Here is a 22,358-nt window from a genome sequence, read left to right as displayed (position 1 = left end):
TCATGTCTCATATGTCGGATGTTTGGTGCCAGCTATTAGGATGGACCATGTCTCAAACAGACTAGTCTGGTCCTCCTCCCATGCTGGCAGTAGCCCAAGAAGATAAAAGCAGAAACTGCAAGTCCTTCAGAGGCTTAAACTCAGAAGTCCCACAATGTCATTTCTGCTACATTCTATTGAGCAAAACAAATTACAAGGCCCGCTCCGATAGAAGCTACAAAGAATCTATGGTCATTTTCAATCTATCACACTCTGGATGATCTTGGCCTGATCCATGGTAGTGGCTAAAGAGAGGGCAGATTTTTATTTTTAGGATATTTAGGAGGTAAAATTGAGGAATCTTGGGGATTGTTCTCAAAGAAGAAAGAAAAGATGTTACAAGTGACTCCTATATCCTTGATTTGGGCGATTAACAGATGGCAGAAAAAAGAGGAGGAACAGGTTTGAGAAAAAGATGATGTTTCCAGTGTGAGTCATGTCAGTGGGAAGGTGTTTTTTAGACAGCCAAGTGGAGACAGGTGGATATACAGGTATGGCTCAAAAAGCAGTCTGGCTGCAGATACCAGTTTGAGAGTATTATATGCCACAAGCCTAAGGCATCTCTCAAGGGAGCTCCATGCCACAGCAAAAACATCTTGAGGGCAGGAATCTAATAAATCAGCCTGTAGCTATACTGAGCCTAGTCCTGTGCCTCAGCAATCGGCCTATTCTAATTATAGGGAAGAGGGATGAGATTGTAGGGAGAGCCCTCAGTCTGAACTAACATCAATGTTGCAAGTGGCAGAGGAATAGAGCCCAGGTCCTGCCAGGAAATATATCTCTTGACAACAGACCACTGACTCAGAAAAGAATGAGTGCATCAGCGAGGAGGGAGCATCCACAAGGGATGGTGCAGATACCTTCCTTCGGGGGGAATACAGATTCAGTGGCCAACCTGGATACTCTGCGAAGGCAAAGTTGTCTGGCCACTCTCATTCTGCTCAGGCACCCAATTTTCAGAAACTCCACAAATCTTCATTTATGGTAGTTTAGGAGACCTGCCACTGGAAAGGCCACATACTAAGGTGCAAAAGAAAAAGATCTTATTCACTCATTCATTTACTCACTCATTCATGGATTCAACAAACGTTCAACAAGCCCAATGCTATGCACTAGGAATACGGAGATGAATAGACTTTGGTCTGGAAACGACGTGACTGTAGCTGTAAAAATTTTGTCGTGTGGCTGCTGTTAGTTTTCGAAACTCTTACATTTGGATCTCAAGAAAAGTGTTGAGGGATCTCCTTGCTGTCGTGCTGAGCTGTTGTGGTTTGATGAAGGAACGAATGTAAGAAAGAGGGAAGTAGGGTCCAAAGGAGGGATCTCTGTCTGGCTGGAACTTAGGGAAAAACTAAAGAAATAAGGCAACCCCCTCTCTGGTAGAATAATAATTAAAAGATGACATGTACTAGGCACTTTCTCCATGGCTATTAAACACACCACTTTCCTTGGATGATACAGATTCTTTGGGCAGCATGCTCTGGGGTACATTCGTCCTCTTCACTATACCTCATCAACACATTGTTACATTAAGAAAGCCAGGCAGGGTTCTGTCCCTTGAAGACTTCCGGGGAGCGGAACTTAAATTCTGAGTCAGCCAAGGGAGCCCGGAGGTTTTTCTCCAGTACTCCTGCCCTAACGACGCGCGGCCCGTTGCTAGGGGCCGAGGCGCGGGAGGCGGTGGAGGGCGCGGATGCCCTCCTGCTCCGCGTCCCGGTGGGCCTCACTGCTAGACCCGCCACTCCACCGGTGGGTATGGCGCCCAAGATGGTAGAAAGGGGTGCCACGGAGAGATGGAATCGGTCGCACTCTCTTTGTCACAGCCAACCACCTGGCCGAAGCGGGGAGGGGGTTTCAGTGTCAGCGTTAGGCTGGGGTACACTAGGTTTCCACCTTGGGTGAATCCTCCTCGCTCACAGACATCAAATATGAGCTTTAGCGGTTTGCATAATGGAAGGAGAGCGTATGTGATCTGAAGAGCCAGGAGGGAAAAACTGCAGACAGGTTGTCCCCATCCTTGGGAGTTCCGACTTAGAAAATTAGAGCTATCTCAAAATAAAAGTAAATAGATAAATAAGAAGGGCTGAGATGTAGATCAGAGTGAAGGCTCCATCAGTGGTGTGGAACCTATGGCACACGTCCCAAAGCTGGCTGTTTATCATTGAAAGTTCTAAAAGGCTCACCAGCCCTGCAAGGTTCAATCCTAGTACCATGCTAAAATAAACAAGGAAATTGCCTTTTGTCTCAAAAGCAGTAAACTCTGAAGTAAGCAGTACATTCTGAGGATTTTTGATTAACGTAAGTAAAATCAAAATGTTTAATGATGAAATTAAATATATTTTGCATATTTTAAAAGATGTATAATTAACTTTACAGTACACTTTCATTGTTGGAAATGTGAATTATATAGCTTTGGAATTTTGTAAACTATTGCTTTCTTTGTAAAGAAAAACTGTACTAAACAATCTTTTCAATTAAACAGTCCTTATTTACCTTGTAAATCTCTTTTCAGTGCAAACATATGCTTACACAGAGATTAGGTTGAGCGTCTTTTCACTAATTACAGAGATTAGGAAGTGGCTGCCTGAACTATTTTCCAAAGGATAAACATCGCAAATTGTTGAATACGGCACTCACCAAGAAGATCCTATTGGTTTGAGGGTAAGTAATTCTAAAAGTTACCTTTCCCTAGAATGTACCAATAATACTCTTCACTTGGGAAGTATAGTTTTCTGAAGATGACAGCTAAGAATCCAATCAATTTTAAGCACAGCCAGTCCATTTATAGCACCTGCAATTTCCAATGACCTAGATCTACGGGTAGCACCTGTTTTTGTAGTTTGATGGCAATGTTGAAAAATGGGTTAGGCTGGCCCTACACTATCTATAAACATAACATCCCAAGGATTTTGGAAACTATCCTGGAACTTTTTCTTTTAGCACATCTTATGACCTGTTACAGAGAATCCTAGAAATGTTAGATTCCAATTTGTGTGTTGTACCATATAATGGGGTACAATGATGAATAATGAAAGTCTGTTTCTTTGTGGAACATATAATTTACTAAAAATCATTTAGCACCTATCCTATTATTTTTTTTAGTACTAGGAATTGAGCCCAGGCCTCACACATGCTAGGCAAGTACTCTGCCACTGAGCTACATCCTCAGCTCTTTTTATTTTAAGACAGGGTCTCACTAAGTTGCCCATGCCATCCTCAAACTTGTGATCCTCCTGATTCAGCCTACTGAGTAGCTGGGGAGATTGAAACCTAGAATGTAGACTGGAGCCATTCAGGGACACATGGTGACATGAGGCAGAGCTGGGGCAAGAGCCCAAACTCTTGATGCTATAGCAGTGTTCTTGCCACTGACTTGTGCTTCTGTACTACTTACCTATTCCTGTCAGGAGCTCCGTTCTGACAACTCTCAAAACTCTTCTGGAAAACTCTTTTAACGATCATCATATGAATGAGAATACTTACATGGTTAATTTTGGCTGCTGTTCTTGTTGTAAACAGTTCTTCCTAGAACAAGGCTTGTTTAGTCCAAAAGCACCTCACCTTAGAACTTTAAGGAGAACCCTAGAAGAAGTGGGGACTGGGCTCTGTCATTGCTCCATTTACTTCCCTCAGCCCCCTGGCATCTTGGGAATAGCTAGTTGTAGAGGACACGGGACCTAAAATGGCTGAGATTGAACCCTATCAGTTTCCTTCTGTGTCAGCAAATGATCACACCGGCCAGTATCTTTAGGTTTGTCTTTCTTTGTTTCCCTCTGTTTCACCAGCTGCTGGTATGGGCATGAACAAATTAGGTTCTTAGGTGTTTAGTACTTAGGAGGTGTTTCCTGAGAAAAGGAGTGGATAGGCATCTTTGAATGTACCATTCATTCTCTTCTTTTCAGTTCTAGCCTTGTGACTGATGGGGATAATGTAAGTAAATCTGGGAAACAATTTTTTTGGCTCTAATATATGTCATCTATTATTAACATGATTTTAATTTCCAGGTCAGTTCTCAAGTTTTTTGCCCTCAAGACTCTTTCTCCCTTTTAAAAATCACTAAGGTCTCCAGAGAGCTTTTGGGGTTTTTTTTTGTTGTTGTTGTTTTTTTTTTGTACCAGGGTTTGAACTCGGGTCTTTGCACTTGTGAGGCAGGTAGCAGAACCACTAAGCCAAATCCCCGGCCCCTGAGCTTTTGTTTATATATGCTATAGATTGGGTTCAGATTGCTCCTTTGCTATCTCCTATTGACATTAAAACTGAGACATTTAAAAAGATTTGCCTATTTAAAGCAATAATACAATACTCTATTTCATATTAAAATAAATAATATCATTGTATGAAAACTAAACTTTACAGGGCTGGGGATTTAGCTCAGTGGCACTGTGCCTGCCTCAAGTGCAAGGTCCTGAGTTCGATCCCCTGTACCAAAATAAATAAATAGATAAACTTTACAAACAGTTTAGTTGGGAAAAATTATATCTTTCTAAACTCTTAAATAGATGACAACTTAGAGTCTCATATCTGCTTCTGCTTTCAATCTGTTGCATTACATATTTTTAGGTTGACAGGTTGAGAAATCAGGCCTCCCACAGAGATGCAGTTGAAAAGGGAGGAACTCAAGGACTCCTGGAGACTCAGGAATCCCTCCTGGTCCTTAGATCATACTTTGAAAGCTGCTGGCCTATGCCATTGCCCTTATTGTATTGTTTAGTGTCATTATCTCTTAGCATCTCATTTTCATTACAGAATAACCTCATGATCCTGGAATGTTGATTTAAAGAAGTGTCACAGTAAAATTATTTAATACAGTCCAGCAAGCAAGGAAGGTCATAACACTTTGGAATAACTAAATGCCTTCTTGTAAGAAGCTTCACTAATGTCATTTATTTTTTATTTTTAATTACAGGCTCTTAGTATTTATTTTATTGTGGTAGAGTATCTACACCATAAAATCTACCATTAGTGACATTTAGTACATAGACAGTGTTGTACAGTCATCACCACCTATCTAGTTCCATGGCATTTGCATCACCCCAAAAGGGAAACTCAGTACCTGTTAAGTGGTAAAATGCTCCCCAGCTCTTCACATCACCTTTGCCATTGGCAACCACTAATCTGCTTGCTCTCACTATAGATTTGTGAACCATGTAGATATTTCACATAAGTAGGGTTATACATTATGTAGCCTTTTGTATCTGGCTTTTTGTTGTTGTTGTTGTTTTTGGTATCGGGGTCGAACTTGGGACCTTGCGCTTTCAAGGCAGGTGGTGTATCTTGGTTTTTTTTGGATTGAACCCAGGACCTTCACCCCTTTTTATTTTTCACTTTGAGACAAAGTCTCACTAAGTTGCCCCAGCAGGGCTCAAACTTGCAGCCCTCTTGCCTCATCTTCCCAGAGTGCTAAGATTACAGGTGTGTGCCACCATGCCTGGGCTTGTAGTTAGTTTCTTTTTCTGAGCGTGAAATTTAGAAGATTAACTCATGTTGGAGAGATCCATCGATGCAGGGTTTTTTGCACCTTTTGACTATTGTAAAGAGTATTTTTGTTTGAGCACCTGTTTTCTTTTTTTTTGTACCAGGGATTGAACTCGGGTCCTTGTGCTTGCAAGGCAGGCCACCGAACTGCTGAGGTAAATCCCTGGCCCCTCATTTTTTTTTTTAATTGGCTGTATTTCCTGGAGTGGAATTGCTAGATCTGGAGGGTAATTCTGTCTTTAACTTATTGAGGAATTTCTTAGTACTATTTTTACATTTTTAAAAGTTTTTAACTAATATATAAAAACATAAAAATTATACATATTAATGGGGTACCATGTAATGTTTCAACATGTATACTTTGTGTAACGTTTAAATCAGTTTAAACATAGTTCTTATTTATTTATCTATTTTTGGTTTTTTTGAGACACAGTCTTACTATGTAGTCCAGGCTGGCCTCAACCTTTTGGTGATCCTCCTGCCTCAGCCTCCCAAGTGGTGTGCACCAGCACGCCTTTCTAATTCTTAGCATTTTAAAACATTAATTTTGTTTTTATTAACCTGTCAATGCCATTGCTATTGGTAGCTGCCGTCCCAAGACCATAAGAGTAAAGCAGGGAAAAGAAGAAAAGCAAATGCATAAAATTAGTCCTTCAAAAGAAAAGCTTTGATATAACCATACTTTATCATTGTACCTGGCAAAATTCACTGTGTGCATTGGTCTTTTTTACTAAACAGGGGACACAACTTCCAACAACTGCAAGGGATGCTGCTACTCCGGTGCCTCTGGAAAGGCACTCTTCAGAAGCTTTCTTGTCAGTTCTGTGCTCTGATGGGGAAACTGCAAAGCAAACTCAAACACAGCGCTTACAAATGCAGGTACAGCAGTCTTTCCCCAGAGTCTCCAATGTTATCACACCCGGTTACAACTCTCTAGGAAAGGAAGGGAAAGCCCAGAGTGAGTGTTGATGCTTTTTCCTGAGCAATTCGGTCTATTTTCTTTTGGACGAGAGCCAGTCACCTTAGTAGTTGGTATCTGCACCCATACCTGGAGGGGCGCTGCATCTTGGGCATTAGTCCACAGTGTCAGCAAAGACTCCTGGCTTCAGGGTACCCCTTTATCACATTTTAGTCATTCATTCATCCTGAACATTTTCAGAACAAGCAATAGCATTTCTGGCAATGTCAGCAGGTCTCCTTGGTCCTTTTCCTTTCCCTCCTCAGCCTGGCCTGAATTGCTACCATCACCCACAGTCCTCTTCCCCTTGCTCTCCTGTCCCCTCCCAGGCATTGGGCTTCTCATTGTCCATTCTTCTTTAGCAGGCCTGATGGAATTATAGAAGAGAGGATCCAAACTAAGACTTTTCAAGAGTATAGCCCCGCTCACGTGGATTCTGTCTTTGTCATTGCTGCTCTGAACTCAGAACTTTGTGTCTCTGGAGGAAAAGATAAGGTGAGGTTTGCAGTATTTCCCAGGAAACCACCTCATTACAGGAAAGATATTTTGAGGGGAGATCTAGGTTTCCATTTCTGGCAGGAGCGAGGCTGATTAGTGTAGCAGTGTAGACTTTTTCCCCTCAGTGTTGGAGATCTAACCTAGAGCCGCGAGAATGCTAGACAGGTGCTCTAGCACTGAGCTACATGCCCAGCACACAAGATGGACTTAAAGTTAGGAGGACTGGGTTGAATCCCTGCTCCGCCTCTTCCTATTCAGGCAAGTCTTTAAATGTTCTGAGTTTCAGCTTTGTTACTTGTTAAGTGAAGATGACGAACCCAGCCTCACGAGATAGTTGCATGGATTAAATGAGAGAACATAGGTAAGATCCTTAACCTTGTGCCATGCCTCCTATAGTGCACGCTTGACGTATGAACTCAGCTTGTTCCTGAGGGCTGATTGTAACTCAGGTTGGTCAGCTGAAGGCTCAGGGTCCTCTTACACAGCCTTCAACATCTCTCTCCTGTATACAGGCAGATCTCAGTGTCCTTAGAGAGACATTGCCCCAGGATTTTTCAATTAACCCCACACAGGAAAGGATGTTGTAATGTTTCTTCAAGAACTCTTTAAGGAGCCAGGTGTGGTGATTCATGCCTGTAATCCCAGTACTTGGGAGGCTGAGGCATGAGGATCACTGTGAGTTCGAGACCAGCCTGGGCTACATAGTGAGTTCCAGGTCAGTCTCAACTACATAGTGAGACCCTGTCTCAAACCGCCCCCCGCAAAAAAAAACTCTTTAAAGTTTAAATCTGTGTCTGAGACCATCTGGAAGCACAAGTGGCCAGCATTTGGGTCATAATTCAAAATTTTGGTAATAAGTTAAAACTAAAATTCTGAGGGCTGGGGATTTAGCTCAGTGGCATCACACCTGCCTTGCAAGTGCAAGGTCCTGAGTTCAATTCCAGATACTGAAAACACACACACAAAACTAAAATTCTGGTCATAACCCCAAGGGTCCACTGTATATGCTTTTTATAAATAGCAAGTATAATTCCAACCAACCTGTTTTTGATGCTGCCAGCAGACACAGGAGCCAGCAAAAGGAATTTTCTTTTTGCTTTCTTTTTTTTGTGGGGAGACAGGGTCTTGCTATGGCTATGTAGTTCAGGCCAGCCTGGGGCTCACTGTGTAGTTTAGGCTGGCCCTGAACTCTGGTCAATCCTCCTGCCTCAGCCTCCCAACTGCTGGGATTATAGGTGTGTGCCACCATACCTGGCAGGTACTTTCTAGTAACTTCTTTTATGTCTTTCTTTTACTGAAATTTACACCTCTGTGCATGATGATTTCTTCCCTCCAAAAAAAAATTTTTTTGTCTTTTTTCCCACTGTCACTTTGAATCTGATCGCTTTATCTCCTTCTCAGCAGGCTATATCGCAGCACTCACTGCTAGGCTATTCACTGCTGACTTTTTTGTGTACCAGGGATCCAACTTGGGACCTTGTGCTTACAAGGCAGGTATCAGTACCACTGAGCCAAATCCCTGGCCCGTCACTGCTTTCTGTATTGAATAACACTAATAATGCTTCTCATTTTCAGTAGCCTTTTAGAATCTTCAAATTTTATTTGCATACTATATTTCCCTGGTTTTAAGATGCATTTATTTTCAAATTCCATCACCTCTGAGATCAGAATGCACCTAAGTATCATAATTTAATTGACAGCATTTTGTCTTAAAATCTGTATCATCTTAGATGTGAAAATTTTCACTTATGTGAGTCTCCCTCACACCTGTGAGAAGTAGATAGGGCATGGATTGTCTTTTCCACTTTGAAGATCAGAAAACTGGTTTTTAACTAGGTCAAGTCCAACAGGGGCTGGGTCCACAAGTACCTGCTCCTTACTTACTGTCTAGCAGCAAACCATGGACACTCAGCCAGAAAATGTGTTCACAGTCCCTCTAGGGAGAGAAATGCTTACAGTAAAGTATTAAAGTATGTATCTGTGAAAGGGGAAGAAAGAAAATGTTAAAAATTATTCTCTTTGGTATTTGAGATTAGGATGAGTTTCTTTTTTAACAAAAAATGCAATCTGTTTCACAATAATGTAAATATATTTAACAGTACTAGACTATACACTTAAAAATGATTAAGATGAAGGGCTGGGGATTTAGCTCAGTGGTGCCATCACCTGCCTTGCAAGCATGAGGTCCTGAGTTCGATCCCTGGTACAAAAAAAAAAAAAAAAAGGTGAGATGGTAAACTTTTAAAACTAAAATAAATACAATAAAATGGGGACAAAATAATCCCATGTAGAATTCTCCTTCAGCATCTATGCCAGAACCTCAAGTATAATCCATTTTTTCTTGAGGATGTTATCCAGACCCATGAGGATAGTTTAGAGGAATGGCCCAGTGTTTCAGGAGAGACAGAGGAATGATCAAGAGGAAAGAAAAATTCAAGGCAATGAAATGTGAAGAAAGCCCATTGACAAAGAGGGAGTTAGTTACCAGGGAAAAATGAGATGGGAATGAAGGAAAGGCTAGTTTCAGTTAGGTGGAAATGGAGCGATCGAACTAACCTTTTCTCTTTTTTTTTGGTACCGGGGATCGAACTCAGGTCCTTGCGCTTGCATGAACTAACCTTTTCTAATGACTCTCTATAGACAGTTGTTGCCTATAATTGGAAAACTGGAATCGTAGTGAAAAAGTTCAAAGGCCATGAACGTGAAATTACCAAGGTAATTGTCAGTGATTAATATGCAGGGAATTTGGAATGGGATAAAGGAATTTCTAATAGCTTTCAATATTGACTGATTGATTTAAATATAAAAGCTTTGTTTGATGTGGTGAAGAGCCACTCCAGGAAAAGCAGAGCAAAGCATTCCAAAGTGAACAACCCAATATCCATTGATAGCTGCATGGATAAACTGTGTGGTAATAGACACATAATGGAATATTACTCAGCCTTTAAAAAGAATGGAAATTGGGTACATGTACAACCTTGAAAACATTACACTTAGCGAAAGAAGCCAGACAGAAAGGGTAAGTACTGTGATTCCACTTATGTGAGGTATCTGTACTAGTCAGATTCATATAGACAATGGAAAAAGTGGTTACCAATAGCAGTAGAGAGGAAAGAATGGTATAAATTTTCATTTTGGGATAATGAAAAACTTCTGGAAATGGATGGTGGTGATGGTGGCACAACAATGTGAATGTACCAATGCCACTGAATTGTATACTTAAAAATGGTTAGCCAGGAGTGGTGGCACACACCTGCAGTTCAGTCCTTGGGAGGCTGAGGCAGGAGGATCACTAAGTTCAAGGCCAGCTGGGGCTACATAGTGAGTTCAAGACCAGCCTGAACTACATAGCGAGATCCTGTATCAAAAAGGAAAAAAAAAAAAAGTTAAAATGATAACTTTCTTCTTGTGTGTATTTTAGCACAATATTTTTAAAATATCATAGAATATACTACAATAGGAAAAAACTGAGCAACGATCCATCAGAAAAATGCAACCAAATAAATTCAGGAGTTGTGATAATAATATCAAAGTCATAAGCAAAAGGGCTGGGGATTTAGCTCAGCGGTTCGGTGGCCTGCCTTGCAAGCACAAGGACCCGAGTTCAATCCCCGGTACCAAAAAAAAAATTTATAAGCAAAGTAAGAAGCATCAAATGGCCAGGCATAGATGTACACTTGTAATCTGGAGGCTGAGCCTGGAGGATTGCGAGTTCAAGGCCAATCTGAGTAATACACCAAGACCCCATCGCAGACAAACAAAGCATTATATGGAACAGACTCACTTTAAAGTGATGAAAAGTACAACAAAGTCACCTGTCACAACAGTATTGGACCTTGATGGTTTCAAAATAGTTCTTTGAAATCCACACAAAAAATAATAAATTTGATACAATAGAAAATAAATCTGATACAACAGAAATTGTTGTAAGGCATAGAAAAAATGGACTATTTCTTAATTCTTTTTATAAAGCCAGTTTAACATCAGTAGTAAAACCTGAAAAAGCATCTAAGGAAACCACATACCAGTGAGCTTCTCTGTCAGGTGCAATTAGATACTGCTCCAGATTACAGAAAGCCCAAATGTGCAGTCAGAGGTTCATGTGGCTTCATGGTGGTCATAAGGGAGCCAGATGCCTATGGGTTTTTTTTTTTGGTTTTTTTTTTGTTTGGTATGGGGATAGAACTTGGACTCCTGTCCTTTCTTTTTTTCCTCCTCTTCTTTCTTTTCCCCTTCCTTCCTTCCTTCCTTCTTGCTTTCTCTTCTTTCCTTTTCACAGTGTGTTGGTATGTTGCTTACATTGCCCAGGCTGGCCTTAAACTCATCATTCTCCTGCCTCGATCTCCAGAGTAGTTGGAACTATAGGTGATGCCACCACATCTGTCTCCTTCTGTGTTTCCTATCTACCATCACTAGAACCTAGATTCCTTCTTCACAGTTATCTCCCATTCACAAGATGGCTGCTGCAGCTCCAGTCGTTATATTTGATTTCAAGGCAGCAGGAAGGAAGAAGGGGCAAGAGCAAAGGTTGTCCCTGGTAGCCCCTTAGAAAGATTTCCCCTGATTATTTACTTCCACTTATATTTGCTTACCCATGTCTTCTAGGCAGTTGGGAAATCTGAATTTATGCCTGAGAACATTGCCATACCCAACATTATAGAGGTTTTATTGTTAAGTGAGAGTGGGAAAATGGATATTGGATGTACTACTTGCAGACTGCTACAAGTATTCATGCAAAAAACTTAAAAACAAAGTATTAGCAAACAGAATCTAATTTTTCCCTAAAAGAATAGCATACCGTGACTAATCGAGTTTTATGCTAAGAATGCAGAAATAGTTTACCATTAGGGAATCGATAAAGTAAGGAATTGATGATGATTCTGTATTAACCGGTCAAAAGAAAAGAATATGATCTTAATAGACCAGAAACATCCCTGCAGAATCCCTTGGCAAAGTAGAAAAAAAAATGGATCTTTATATGATTAAAAATAAATATAAAAGGACCTCTTTAAAGATAACTTGAATACTGCCGTGACGTGAAATAGGGGACAGCATAAGGTGGTGAATGAGACAGTACTGTATGCAGGAGCACTGGTCACATCACTCACCTGGGTGTGGTGACGACAGGGTGCCACAGGGTCACACAGAGATGTTCTACAGGGGACCTGAGAAGGGAGATGGTCTGGGCAGGCTCCATGGAGATGAGGGTTTTCAACCTCACCTGGAAGGTCAGGAGGGAGTCTGCTTCCTGAAGAGGAAAGAGGAGCGTAACACTGAGGAAGGTGGGAGTTCAGCCCAGCTGTGCTTCGAGCCACAGGTTTCAAATTTGGGGTTTTTGTTTGTTCGTTTGTTTTTGTTTTTGTTTTGTGGTGCTGGGGATAGAACTCAAGGACCTTGTGAGGCAGGTGTGGCACCACTGAGCTAAATCCCTGGCCCTTCCAAGGTATTATTCTTAAAACGTGTAGAGCAGTATAGCAAGTTCAAGCCTAGCCTGGGCAATTTAGCAAGACCCTGTCTCAATATAAAATTTTAAAAGGGCTAGGGGTACAGCTCAGTGGTAGAATGCATAGCGTGAGGTCCTGGGTTCACACATGTCACACAAACACACACACACACTCTGTGGGGAGGGTTTATTGCAAACCTGTCTCTTAAAGTCCAATCCATCTAGCATACCAGAGCTATTTTTGCTTGATTCCCTTTCTGAGCAGCTGGCCTGTGTCCCCAAATCAAGCCAGTTCTTCAGCGCCTCTCGAGACAGGACAGTCATGATGTGGGACCTGCACGGCTCCTCACAGCCCAGGCAGCAGCTGGTTGGCCACGACATGGTGGTCACAGGATTGGCTGTGAGCCCAGGTAAAGTGAAGCAGACCTTTTCCTAACACCTGCGTACTTCCCCAGAACCCTGTGCAAGTCCCACTCAAGCCTGACTTCTCGCCATTGTTTCCAGACTCATCACAGCTGTGCACTGGCTCTCGGGACAACACCCTGCTCCTGTGGGATGTGGGGACAGGACAATGTGTGGAGAAAGCCTGTGTCTCCAGGAACCTGGTATGAATTCAAACTTGATACAAAGCAGGGCAACAGCAGGGAACATGGAGTTACAGGAGGGGCTCGTGTGTACTCGGTGTTACAGCGTGGGTTTACAGTAGTATGGAGGCCCTGGGTTCAATTTCCAGCGCTGGGGTGGGGTGAGGCTGAAGAAAGAGATGAGGCCTCAGATCCTTGTGTCCTGATTATTGCTCCTATTAAATTTCTGTGACCCCCGGGGTTCTTGGATTATTCTTTTAGCTGCTCTCCTGATTCTTCCGCTCTAGAGAATAGTTCCACTGGTTTATACTGGAATCTAAAATGGTGTCACTTACTCCTTCAAAAAAAATATATATATATATAATATATATTTTGATACTGGGGATCAAACTCGGGTCCTTGTGCTTGCAAGGCAGGTGGCGGAACCACTGAGCTAAATCCCTAGCCCCTTCAAAATATACTTTTTCCATTCTGTGGGCCAGACACTGCTGGGAACAGGATTAGTGACCAAGGCATAGTTCCTGTCTTCCAAGGGCTCACAGGTTATGTGTATTATGTGTAATATAAGGTGACTGCTCTCACCTCTATACATGTAGCATCATTCAGAGAAATTAAGCATCGCCTTTTGCTTAATGTGTGAGTTACTCTGGTTTTTGTTGTTGCTGTTGTTGTTTTGTTTTGTTTTTTAGAGACAGGGTCTCACTATATAGCCCAGGCTGGCCTCAAACTCACAGCAATACCTCTGCCTCAGCCTCCTGAGTGGTGGGATTACAGCCCTGTGCCACCATGCCATTACTGTTTTTGAAGGCCAGTTTTCTGGATTTGTGTGAGCTTTTTGTTTTTTGTGGTGCTGGGGATCTACTTCAAGGCCTTGCACATAATAGGTAAACTCTTTGCCACTGAGCTACATCCTTACTCCCGGTTGCAAAACATGAACCTATTACTCATTCTCCATGAAGTCTCCCCAGAGGTTCCTCATTAGCTGTGTCATACCAAATTAGGTAAGCTCTTAGAGTCTATGTCTTCATTCATAAGATGGGGAGAATCATATCACTAGCTAATAATCTTCTAATTACACTAGATAATATATGTATGTGAAACACCTGTCATTGTCATTGTGCCTGACACATAGCAGATGTTCTTTTAGTGGTTGTCAAATTTCACTTATAGGCATCTTTTCTAATTTTTTTCTTTTCATAACTCAGGAACTTCCCATTGAGCTACATCTCAAGTTCTTTTTCTTTTTTTTCATCTTTAGACAATGTCTTGCTAAGTTGCTGAGTTGTCCCTATTGGGCTGGAACTTGAAGTCCTCCTGCCTCAGCCACCCAGAGTGCAGTATGCAGGGCCATGTCTGCACTGGTGAGGGGGTGCTAGTCTCTGTGTAGTCCAGGCTGGTCTTAAACCCACTGTGTAGCCAAGGCAGGCCATGAACTCATGATCCTCCTGCCTCAGCCTTCCAAATGTTTGTATTATGAGCATGACCCACTGAACCTGACTTTCTCTGTTCTAATTTTGAATGCAGCTGTTGATGGCAGGATGTGCTTGCTCAGATCCTCCATATTTGTGGCTGTGATGAAAATGAAAATCCTGTTACCCTGGGTTGTTTTGAAAACTGTCCCATGCCTGTGCAGCAGGGACTGCAGGAGACGAGATGAACACCGTCACTCTTCTGAGCCCTCTGAGGTATCAGACAGAGCTTCTGTGGTCCTGCTTTAGCAGCAGGGCCAGGCGCTAGCCGGTCACCATCACCAGCTGAGTCACAGGTGCTCTCAGGTTGCCCACCAGCATTTGGTGCACAACCAGCACCACTGCTACCACTGCTGTGATAACCAGGAGAGGCAGGCAGAGCCTGACTCATAAGTGTCTACAAAACACTGAATTCCTCTAAGTCTAAAATTTACCACTTCAGAATCCTTGAGAAGAGCTCAGAGATACCATTTAGCAGTTTACAGGAATTATAGCAGAAGAATGACTGGGTATAGAGACATTTTGAAAATGTTGCTTTTTCCAGGTCACTCACTTGTGCTGGGTCCCCAGAGAACCATATGTACTACAGACCTCTGAAGATAAAACCATGAGGTGAGTGGCAGTGAAGGATTTCTGGTGATGCTTGTGGTTCCCAGACTGACCTGACTGTTTCGCACACTGCTGTGCGCTTTCCAGCATCTCCCACCACCTTTCCCCTCTCCATGCTAGGATCTCTCTGGTCTGGCTACGAGAATGTTCTGAGTACAAACCAGTGCCAGGAGATCAGTCAGGAGTCAGCCCATGTTCTGGATGGTTTGGAAACAGCTGGCTCAGCCAGCTCCCACTGTGGGGATGTGTGCAGAGCAACCTCAGGATCAGTCACCTACCTGTCCTGCCCTGTCAGGCTGCCTGGCTCTCCACTTGCTGTCCCTCATGACTTCTGGGGTCCCAGTCACCTGCCCTTAGCCAAAGCCCTCCCTGGGGAAGCAGAGTCAGAATCTCCATCAGGGGAATCCAATGAAGTCCATAGTTCTTAAATTAGAGAGCATGGCTAGAAACTTTGACTCTCAGAAGAGATTCTACTTAGGAAAAGGCAAGAATGAGATAAAGAGGTAAAAGTGAGACCAGAAGAAAAATGAAACTCTCCTATGGCCTCCAAGGCCAAGGTTGGCAAAGCCTGTAGATCCTTTCTGTCTCCTCTGGAATGATGACTATCCTCTGTATCATAATTATTTTAAAATTTAAATTGCAGACACAGAAACAGCCATTGAAAACAACATCCTGAACAACCAAATTAACAAATTAACTTGAACCATTAAGATGCATGGTCTAAGGCCAGGGATTTAGCTCAGTGGTGCCACCGCCTGCCTCACAAGCTCAAGGTCCTGAATTCAATCCCCAGGACCCTCCCCCACAAAAAGGATTTGTGGTCTAAGTTCCTACTAGCTGATCTCAAAATAGAATTCAGATGTCATTCAGTTTAGTTACATCCTGTTAGCTTTAGAGCCTGAGAGCATGGCTGGTCCATGCCGCATTGTTTTGGTAAATCCTCATGTTCTGTTCTGACTGGCCTAAGCATCAAAGAGCCAAGGCTTCTGTGTTAGTGGGATATCACAGGTGTGTTTCAGGCATACCGGCTACAAACTCATTAATTGCTTTCATTTCCTTCAGATTATGGGACATTCGGGGGCTGCAGGTGGCTCATATGTTTCCCCCAAAGCAGCACATTCAGACCTACTGTGAAGTCAGCATGGACGGACACAAGTGTATCTCCTGCAGCAATGGCTTTGGAGGTGAAGGCTGTGAAGCCACGGTGAGAGCTTGTGTGGGGTACAGGTTCTGGTTGCCGATGAACAAGTCACTTACTCTGGCCTCCTACCTTTGGCCAGACTACACGAGGCATCTGTGCTGATGGCCCACACCTATTTCAGGTACACACTGTGACTGATCCTTTGCATTCCAAATGCTCTTTTAAGAAGCATCCTTTGACCTAGTGCTGCTTGTATTGGTAATAGACAAGAGGAATGGAATGAGAGCCAAGATACAGAAGTGCTAAACACAGAACCAGCCTGCTGACGTCTTTTCTGGAAGCAGAGCTTAGATAAGGGAGGGGATGCTTTAGAGCAGTTGTGCTTCTGTTGCAGCATGTGGCCATGGAAAGGAAGAGTCACACTCTAGGGAATGTGAGCTCCAGTGTTGGCCACATACCTTCTTTGCCGTTATTGCAGGATAGATGGTCGAGGCTCCTCCACAGTACCTTAGAAGTATAATCGTACAATAGCAGTTAAACGGGTTATCTAATTTCCAAACAGAACAAGTATAGCTCCCATTTTATCAAGCATTTATTATGTGTCAAGCACTGGGCTGAGCACATTACATGTACTATCTCATTTAATCCTTAAAACAATCCTGTGAGTTAGGCACTGTTATAATTCCCATTTTACAGGTGAGAAAAGAGAGGCACCATAAGTTGAAATCTCTTGTATATGACTACATCCCCGGTGAGTGGTAGATCAGAGTGTTGCAAACTTTAGTTGTAGCATCTCTCATCTGGGATAATGGACAACATGATCTCCAGTGACTTCATTGTTTTGGGGCATAGTTCAGTTTGATCTCCTCCCTGCATGTTATTCTCCAGTGAATAACATTCACATAGAAGAAATAATAGTATCAGTAAGAGTAGAACCCAGGGGAGATGTCACTTCCCTTATTGTAGACACTAGGCATTAAATCACAATGCCTGTACCTGTCTCTATTTATAAGAAGGTGCCTTTAACTATGGTAGTCCCTGCAGCACCCACAGATGCCAGGAAGCTGATATAAGGCATTCCTTGAGTTGTAATGGAAATCAAGCAACTCCATACTATTCCTTCATGCTGCAGGATTTAAAGCTTTTACTCCTCTAATCATGAAAAAGGCAATGACCCTTTCGACCCTTGTTTACCCTGTGTTGTTTGGTATTTAGTTGGTGCTCTGGATGGATGAGTGTTTGGGTATGATGGATGGAGATAAAGGGTTCATGGAGCTAAATGAGTAGGTAAGTGCATGGAATAGGTGGATCAAAATTGGAGGCCAGGAATAAGGTTATGAGTGATGGAGTAGTATGTATGAAACTAGGAGAATATGTATGATCTGGTCTGTATCCTTTCTTACTTTGCAGTTGTGGGACCTACGGCAGACAAGAAACAGAATATGTGAGTATAAGGGACATTTCCAGACAGTAGCATCCTGTGTTTTTCTACCAAAAACATTGGCCTTGATGCCTGTGATTGCTACCTCATCACATGATTCCAAGGTGAAGATTTGGAACCAAGATACTGGAGGTAAGGAGCCTGCTGTCAGTGCTTCTCAAAATACACATGAAGTCCTTAAACTCTTTCTTTCTATCGCTCATCATATACACAGCTACCCAGCTCCTGCCACTGTCCAGTCCCAGTGATTAAAAGATGACTCTGAGATGCCAGAATCGCTCTGGTCAGTCTCTGGCTAGATTCTGGTACCAAGCCAGCCTTCTTGTACCTTAATATGTGAACTCCTTCCTGAGAGTCTAAATCAGTGATAGTGAGCCTATGACACAGGTGCTGTGCTATCACTGCAAGCTCTAAAAGGTTTGCCATCACTGGCCTAAATAAAATATATTTGGCCCTTCTGTTCCTTCTTCCTGAAGTTCCTCATCAGGGTTTAACTTGTGATGCTCAGAATGCCTGGAAAAGGGAACAACAGTTAGCTCTTCTGAATTTGTTTTTTAAGGATTAAAACAAGACTCAGTTTTTGGTTGGGTTGAAGGAGAATAAAGACAGGCTATTTGGATTCTGAATCTGTGGTTTAAGACCACAGTAAAGTCATGGTGCTTCAAAGCACCAGAGAAATAATGGGGTCTTATGGAATGTGGCTCCTTAGAGTTCTCCATGTGTTCCTACTGGATGATTGCTCAATATTCAGGAATTTATGAGCTGTTTATTTTTTAAACCTTTGACGTTATGAAATCTAGTCATGGTGTATAGGTAATGGGAAAGGGGATGTTAGCAGAACCCCTGCAGTGGGTCCTGGTCTCCTGTGAGCCATGACAGCACAAGGTTAATTAAAGAATAAAGACAGAAAATAAGACTTACAAAGAAACTGGGTCTTAGGACTGATCAGTGCTGCTCTAGGCAATAAAGAAAGGGCCCCAAACACATCCAGTATCTATTGAAAATAACTGTGAGAAGGAATAGGGAACTGGGTGTGTTTTGAAGGCATCTAGTGAAATACTGCCGAACACCTGGCATGATGGTGCCAGGGAGGGCTATGAGGGAGTAGGCGCTGCTTACCTTGGTTGGACAGAACAAACAAGTACTGAGACCATGTAAAATTATCAAGCATCCCATTGGGTCAGTGAGAAGCCATAATTCAGAGGAAAGGAGTTTAATTAGGGTCACTCTGATCTCAGCTGATGTAACTCAGCAGAACCCTGCCACTTCACGGACCAGGACGTAGGCCCTACTGACAGCCATTAGCGAAGGAGCAATACTAGCCCAGCTCTGCTACCTGACTTGCCCATCTGAGTCATGGAGGGCTTCAATATTACTACTGATATAAAACATTATGGCTGAATTAGGGAAAGCAAGAAGCATGTGCTACTCATAGCCCTCTAGTACTGTGCGGGGATGTCTGCTACAATGGTAGAAATATTTATACCATGAAAATTGGTAAGTGTTATAAATAAATGTTAGGTTTTTAGTTTTTTGTTTCTGGTTTTGTTTTTATAGAAAGCTAGTTTCCAAGCACCTAACTGCCTCTATGATATTCTGTCCTGGACACAAGCTTCTGCCAGAAATAAGAACAGTATCTAGAGAATTTCCTATAACACATTCCCGAAACTCAAGTTTCCTTTAGGGGAGATAGGGTACCCCCACAGACAAAGGAGGTGGAACTCTGTCTAATGGTACTGTGCAGTCAGCTCAAACCAAATCTCCATGGTAAGGACAGACCTGTTGTAGCCTCACCCGGAGTTGATCTCCCAGCTGCCCAGGTGTAATAGTGGTGGTAGTGAGGGAGTAAATGTTTTAAATTTGATTATTATGAACCTGTAACCAGAGAGAGTGAGGTCTGAGAGTGCTGACCTGAACAGATGGTGCAAAGCCCCTGCCCTGGGAACATGCACCTGAAGTTCTTGGAATGGTGGCCTTGGAGGTGCAGATGGAGGCAGGTGGGGTCAGCTGGGATCCCCCCAAGACTTCCTGCAGGTCCCCATTCTTATTTTTCTTGAAGAGAGCTGGAAGCTATAGATCTGTTCTCCCTGCCTCTGCCCTGGCTTGTTCTCTGGGGAGGTAACCTGGGGCACCTTTCTAGCATGTGTTTAGCAGGTTAAGCCTCCTACTGTCTAAATGCATTTTTTTTTTTCTGGTACTGGGGTTCAAATTCAGGACCTTGCATTTGCAAGGCAGGCGCCATGCCACTGAGCTAAATCCCCAGCCCTAAATGCACTTCTTGATGGCACAGATCTTGTTTTACCTGGGTTCTACCCTCTACAATTGCAGTTATGGAAAGGACTGCTCTCCTGTGCTTTAAGTAGACATAGCGCATGGTGTATTTCCTTGGGTTTCTCATGAGGACATGGTGTTTCATTATACAGTCACACACTGCAAAATGATGTTTCAGATAACCACAGACCACATATACAGTGGTATATGCCACATGGCCCGGGTGTGTAGGAGACTATCATCTCTGGGTATGTAAGTATGTATGTGCTTTGATGTTGTACAATAATGCATTTCTCAGATGTATCCCATTGTCCAGTGATATAGGACTGTAACACACTCTTGGCCTAACCTACTGGTGCTCTCTTTCTCCTCCAGCCTGCCTTTTCACTTTGTCCCTGGATGGCTCAGGACCCTTGACTTCCCTGGCTGTTGGCGATGCTGACTCCTTATTATGTGCAAGTTTCAACAGAGGAATTCACTTACTCAAAGTGGGCCACAGCAAAGGGCTGGAACTGCAAGAAGTGGCCACATTCTGAGGCCCATAGGCCTTCAATGGACAACATGAAACTGCAGCTTCTCCTTTCTCTATGTGGCATTGTGTGTTTCTACGTTATCTTGCGGGGATTGGAACACAGGGCTGGTATTCCTTGCCTAGGTTTATTTAGAGGGTATATCAGTGTTAGAAGTCAGTTTAAATCCTGAACTTCAAAATAAGGTGTAGAGGGGTTTTGGGGGTTTTGTTTGTTTGTTTGTTTGTTTGTTTGTTTTGGTACTGGGGATCAAACTCGGGTCCTTGTGCTTGCCAAGTAGGTGGCGGAACCACTGAGCTAAATTCCTGGCCCAGGTATACAGCTGCAAATGATGAATTAGACTTAAGTTCTCAAGCTAAGTTAAATCCAAATTTTAAAAGAATCTATCACTCAAAATGATAACCAGGAAGTAGTCGAGTGGTGGACTTCTCTGTGAGAATAGAAATTGGACTTGAGTCTGTCAAACTGATATTTTCTTTGTTTCTACAAAAGAAAAAAGGCAGAAGGAACAGAAACTGTTTTGGTTGCCTCACAGATGATCCAGATGAGAAAGAATGGTATGGTTCCATAGAGGAAATAGATTATAGACAGTGAAATGAAGCCCCAATCGCTGCACCTCAACAATGTGAAGAATCAAAGTTACAGCAAGAAAGCCAAAGCCTTGGCTTCTCTTCAGAATAGCAGAGCAAGCCGGGAGTGGGGGTGCACACCTGTAATCCCAGCTCTTGGGAGGTTTAGGTAGGAGCATGGCTGTGAATTTGAGGCCAGCCTGAGCTACATAATGAGACCTTGTGTCAAAAAACAAACAAAAATCCTGGATTGCAGAGCTGGAAGTGGGAAACCCCTGTCATTCTCAGTACCTTCCTAACCAGTACTGCTGAGGGTATATGAAAACAAGTCCTGAGGTGGCCTTGAAGTGCCTGAGAAGCACGAGGACACTGCTAGGATTACAGGCGTTCTCCAGCCTGTCCCAGGAAGGAGAAAGCAGCAGTTCAGAGGTCGAGGCTGAACAAATTTCATATGCAGTTTGAGTGTTTTTATTTAATTTTGTATAAATAAAAGGTGCACACACACACACATATATGTTCCTGGAAGTGGCCAGAGTAAGGCAAAGCGGGAGCCTGTGACATATGGAACATAGAGAATATGGAGAGATGGAGTCCCCTGAGCCCCAGCCATCGAGCCCCAGTGTGGAGAGGCAGGATGCTCTGGTCAGCCCGGGTGGCCCCCAGTAGTCGGTCCCCAACGTGATGCTCACTAAGCCCATTTTTCTTGAGGGAAAATGGAGTCCCTCCTACCTTTAGGTGAACCCAATAAGGCGACCAAGATCTGGAAATTCCTTTTCTTTTTAATGTTTTTTTCTTTTTAGACATGTGTTTTGCTATGCTGCCCAGGCTGTCTCAAACCTGTCTCAGCTTCCCAAGTAGCTGATACTACAGGCACAGGCACATACTACCCTGCCTAGCTTGGAGATTCCTTTTCTGAGGGGTCCCAGCCAAAGAAGGACTTTGTATTTGTCTTTTCTGGCCTCTGTTTGTTTGTTTGAGATAGAGTCCCTCTATGTAGTTCTGGCTGGTCTTGAACTCTTTCCTAAACTCTACATGTATGCTTGATGGTAGGAAATAGATGAAAATTGGGCAGAGTGGTTGCAGGCTTGTAATTCCAGCAATCTGGAGACTGAGGCAAGAGGATTGCTTCAAGTTCAAGAACAACCTGAACTACATAGTGAGACTGTCTCAAAAAAGAAAAGCCAGGTGTGGCGGTGCACACATCTATAATCCCAGCACTGTGGGGGCTTAGGCGGGAGGATCCCCTTGAGTTCAAGGCCAGCCTAGGCTACATAGTGAGGTCAAGAACAGCCTGAAATATATAGATCTTGTCTCAAAAAAAAAAAAAAAAA

General features: G+C 42.9%; 1 protein-coding gene across 9 annotated transcripts; it reads left to right on the top strand.

Moving 5' to 3' along the window:
* The first annotated feature begins 1,656 nt into the window (after positions 1–1,656).
* On the top strand, positions 1,657–22,172 carry Wdr31 (WD repeat domain 31). Of its 9 annotated transcripts, none has more exons than XM_010639394.3 (12): positions 1,657–1,788; positions 2,291–2,337; positions 2,606–2,700; positions 6,253–6,393; positions 6,838–6,967; positions 9,611–9,685; positions 12,679–12,823; positions 12,918–13,018; positions 15,011–15,078; positions 16,138–16,279; positions 17,627–17,789; positions 20,304–22,172. In XM_010639394.3, exons 4-12 carry the CDS (start codon positions 6,281–6,283, stop codon positions 20,462–20,464), a joined length of 1,098 nt encoding a protein of 365 aa, XP_010637696.1. In that variant the 5' UTR covers positions 1,657–1,788; positions 2,291–2,337; positions 2,606–2,700; positions 6,253–6,280; the 3' UTR covers positions 20,465–22,172. The 9 variants fall into 9 exon arrangements, with proteins under 9 accessions (XP_010637696.1, XP_010637690.1, XP_010637691.1 ...); XM_010639388.3 differs by having other exon boundaries at positions 1,658–1,788; positions 2,294–2,337; positions 6,835–6,967; XM_010639389.3 differs by having other exon boundaries at positions 1,658–1,788; positions 2,294–2,337; positions 2,552–2,700; positions 6,835–6,967.
* Positions 22,173–22,358: the final 186 nt, after the last annotated feature.

This window comes from Fukomys damarensis, unplaced genomic scaffold, assembly GCF_012274545.1.
Source record: "Fukomys damarensis isolate Sample0158 unplaced genomic scaffold, DMR_v1.0_HiC HiC_scaffold_36, whole genome shotgun sequence".
NCBI lineage: Eukaryota > Metazoa > Chordata > Mammalia > Rodentia > Bathyergidae > Fukomys > Fukomys damarensis.
The sequence above is the reverse complement of the archived record's forward strand: the minus strand, read 5'-3'. Positions and strand labels throughout refer to the sequence as shown.

Excerpts from the sequence above, each read along its gene's own strand:
- Wdr31 (XM_010639391.3), top strand. The coding sequence starts at position 6,281 with ATGCTGCTACTCCGGTGCCTCTGGAAAGGCACTCTTCAGAAGCTTTCT. Across the intron at positions 6,968-9,610 it reads TCTCTGGAGGAAAAGATAAG|ACAGTTGTTGCCTATAATTG; the intron begins GTGAGGTTTGCA and ends GACTCTCTATAG. Across the intron at positions 16,280-17,626 it reads GTGAAGGCTGTGAAGCCACG|TTGTGGGACCTACGGCAGAC; the intron begins GTGAGAGCTTGT and ends CTTACTTTGCAG.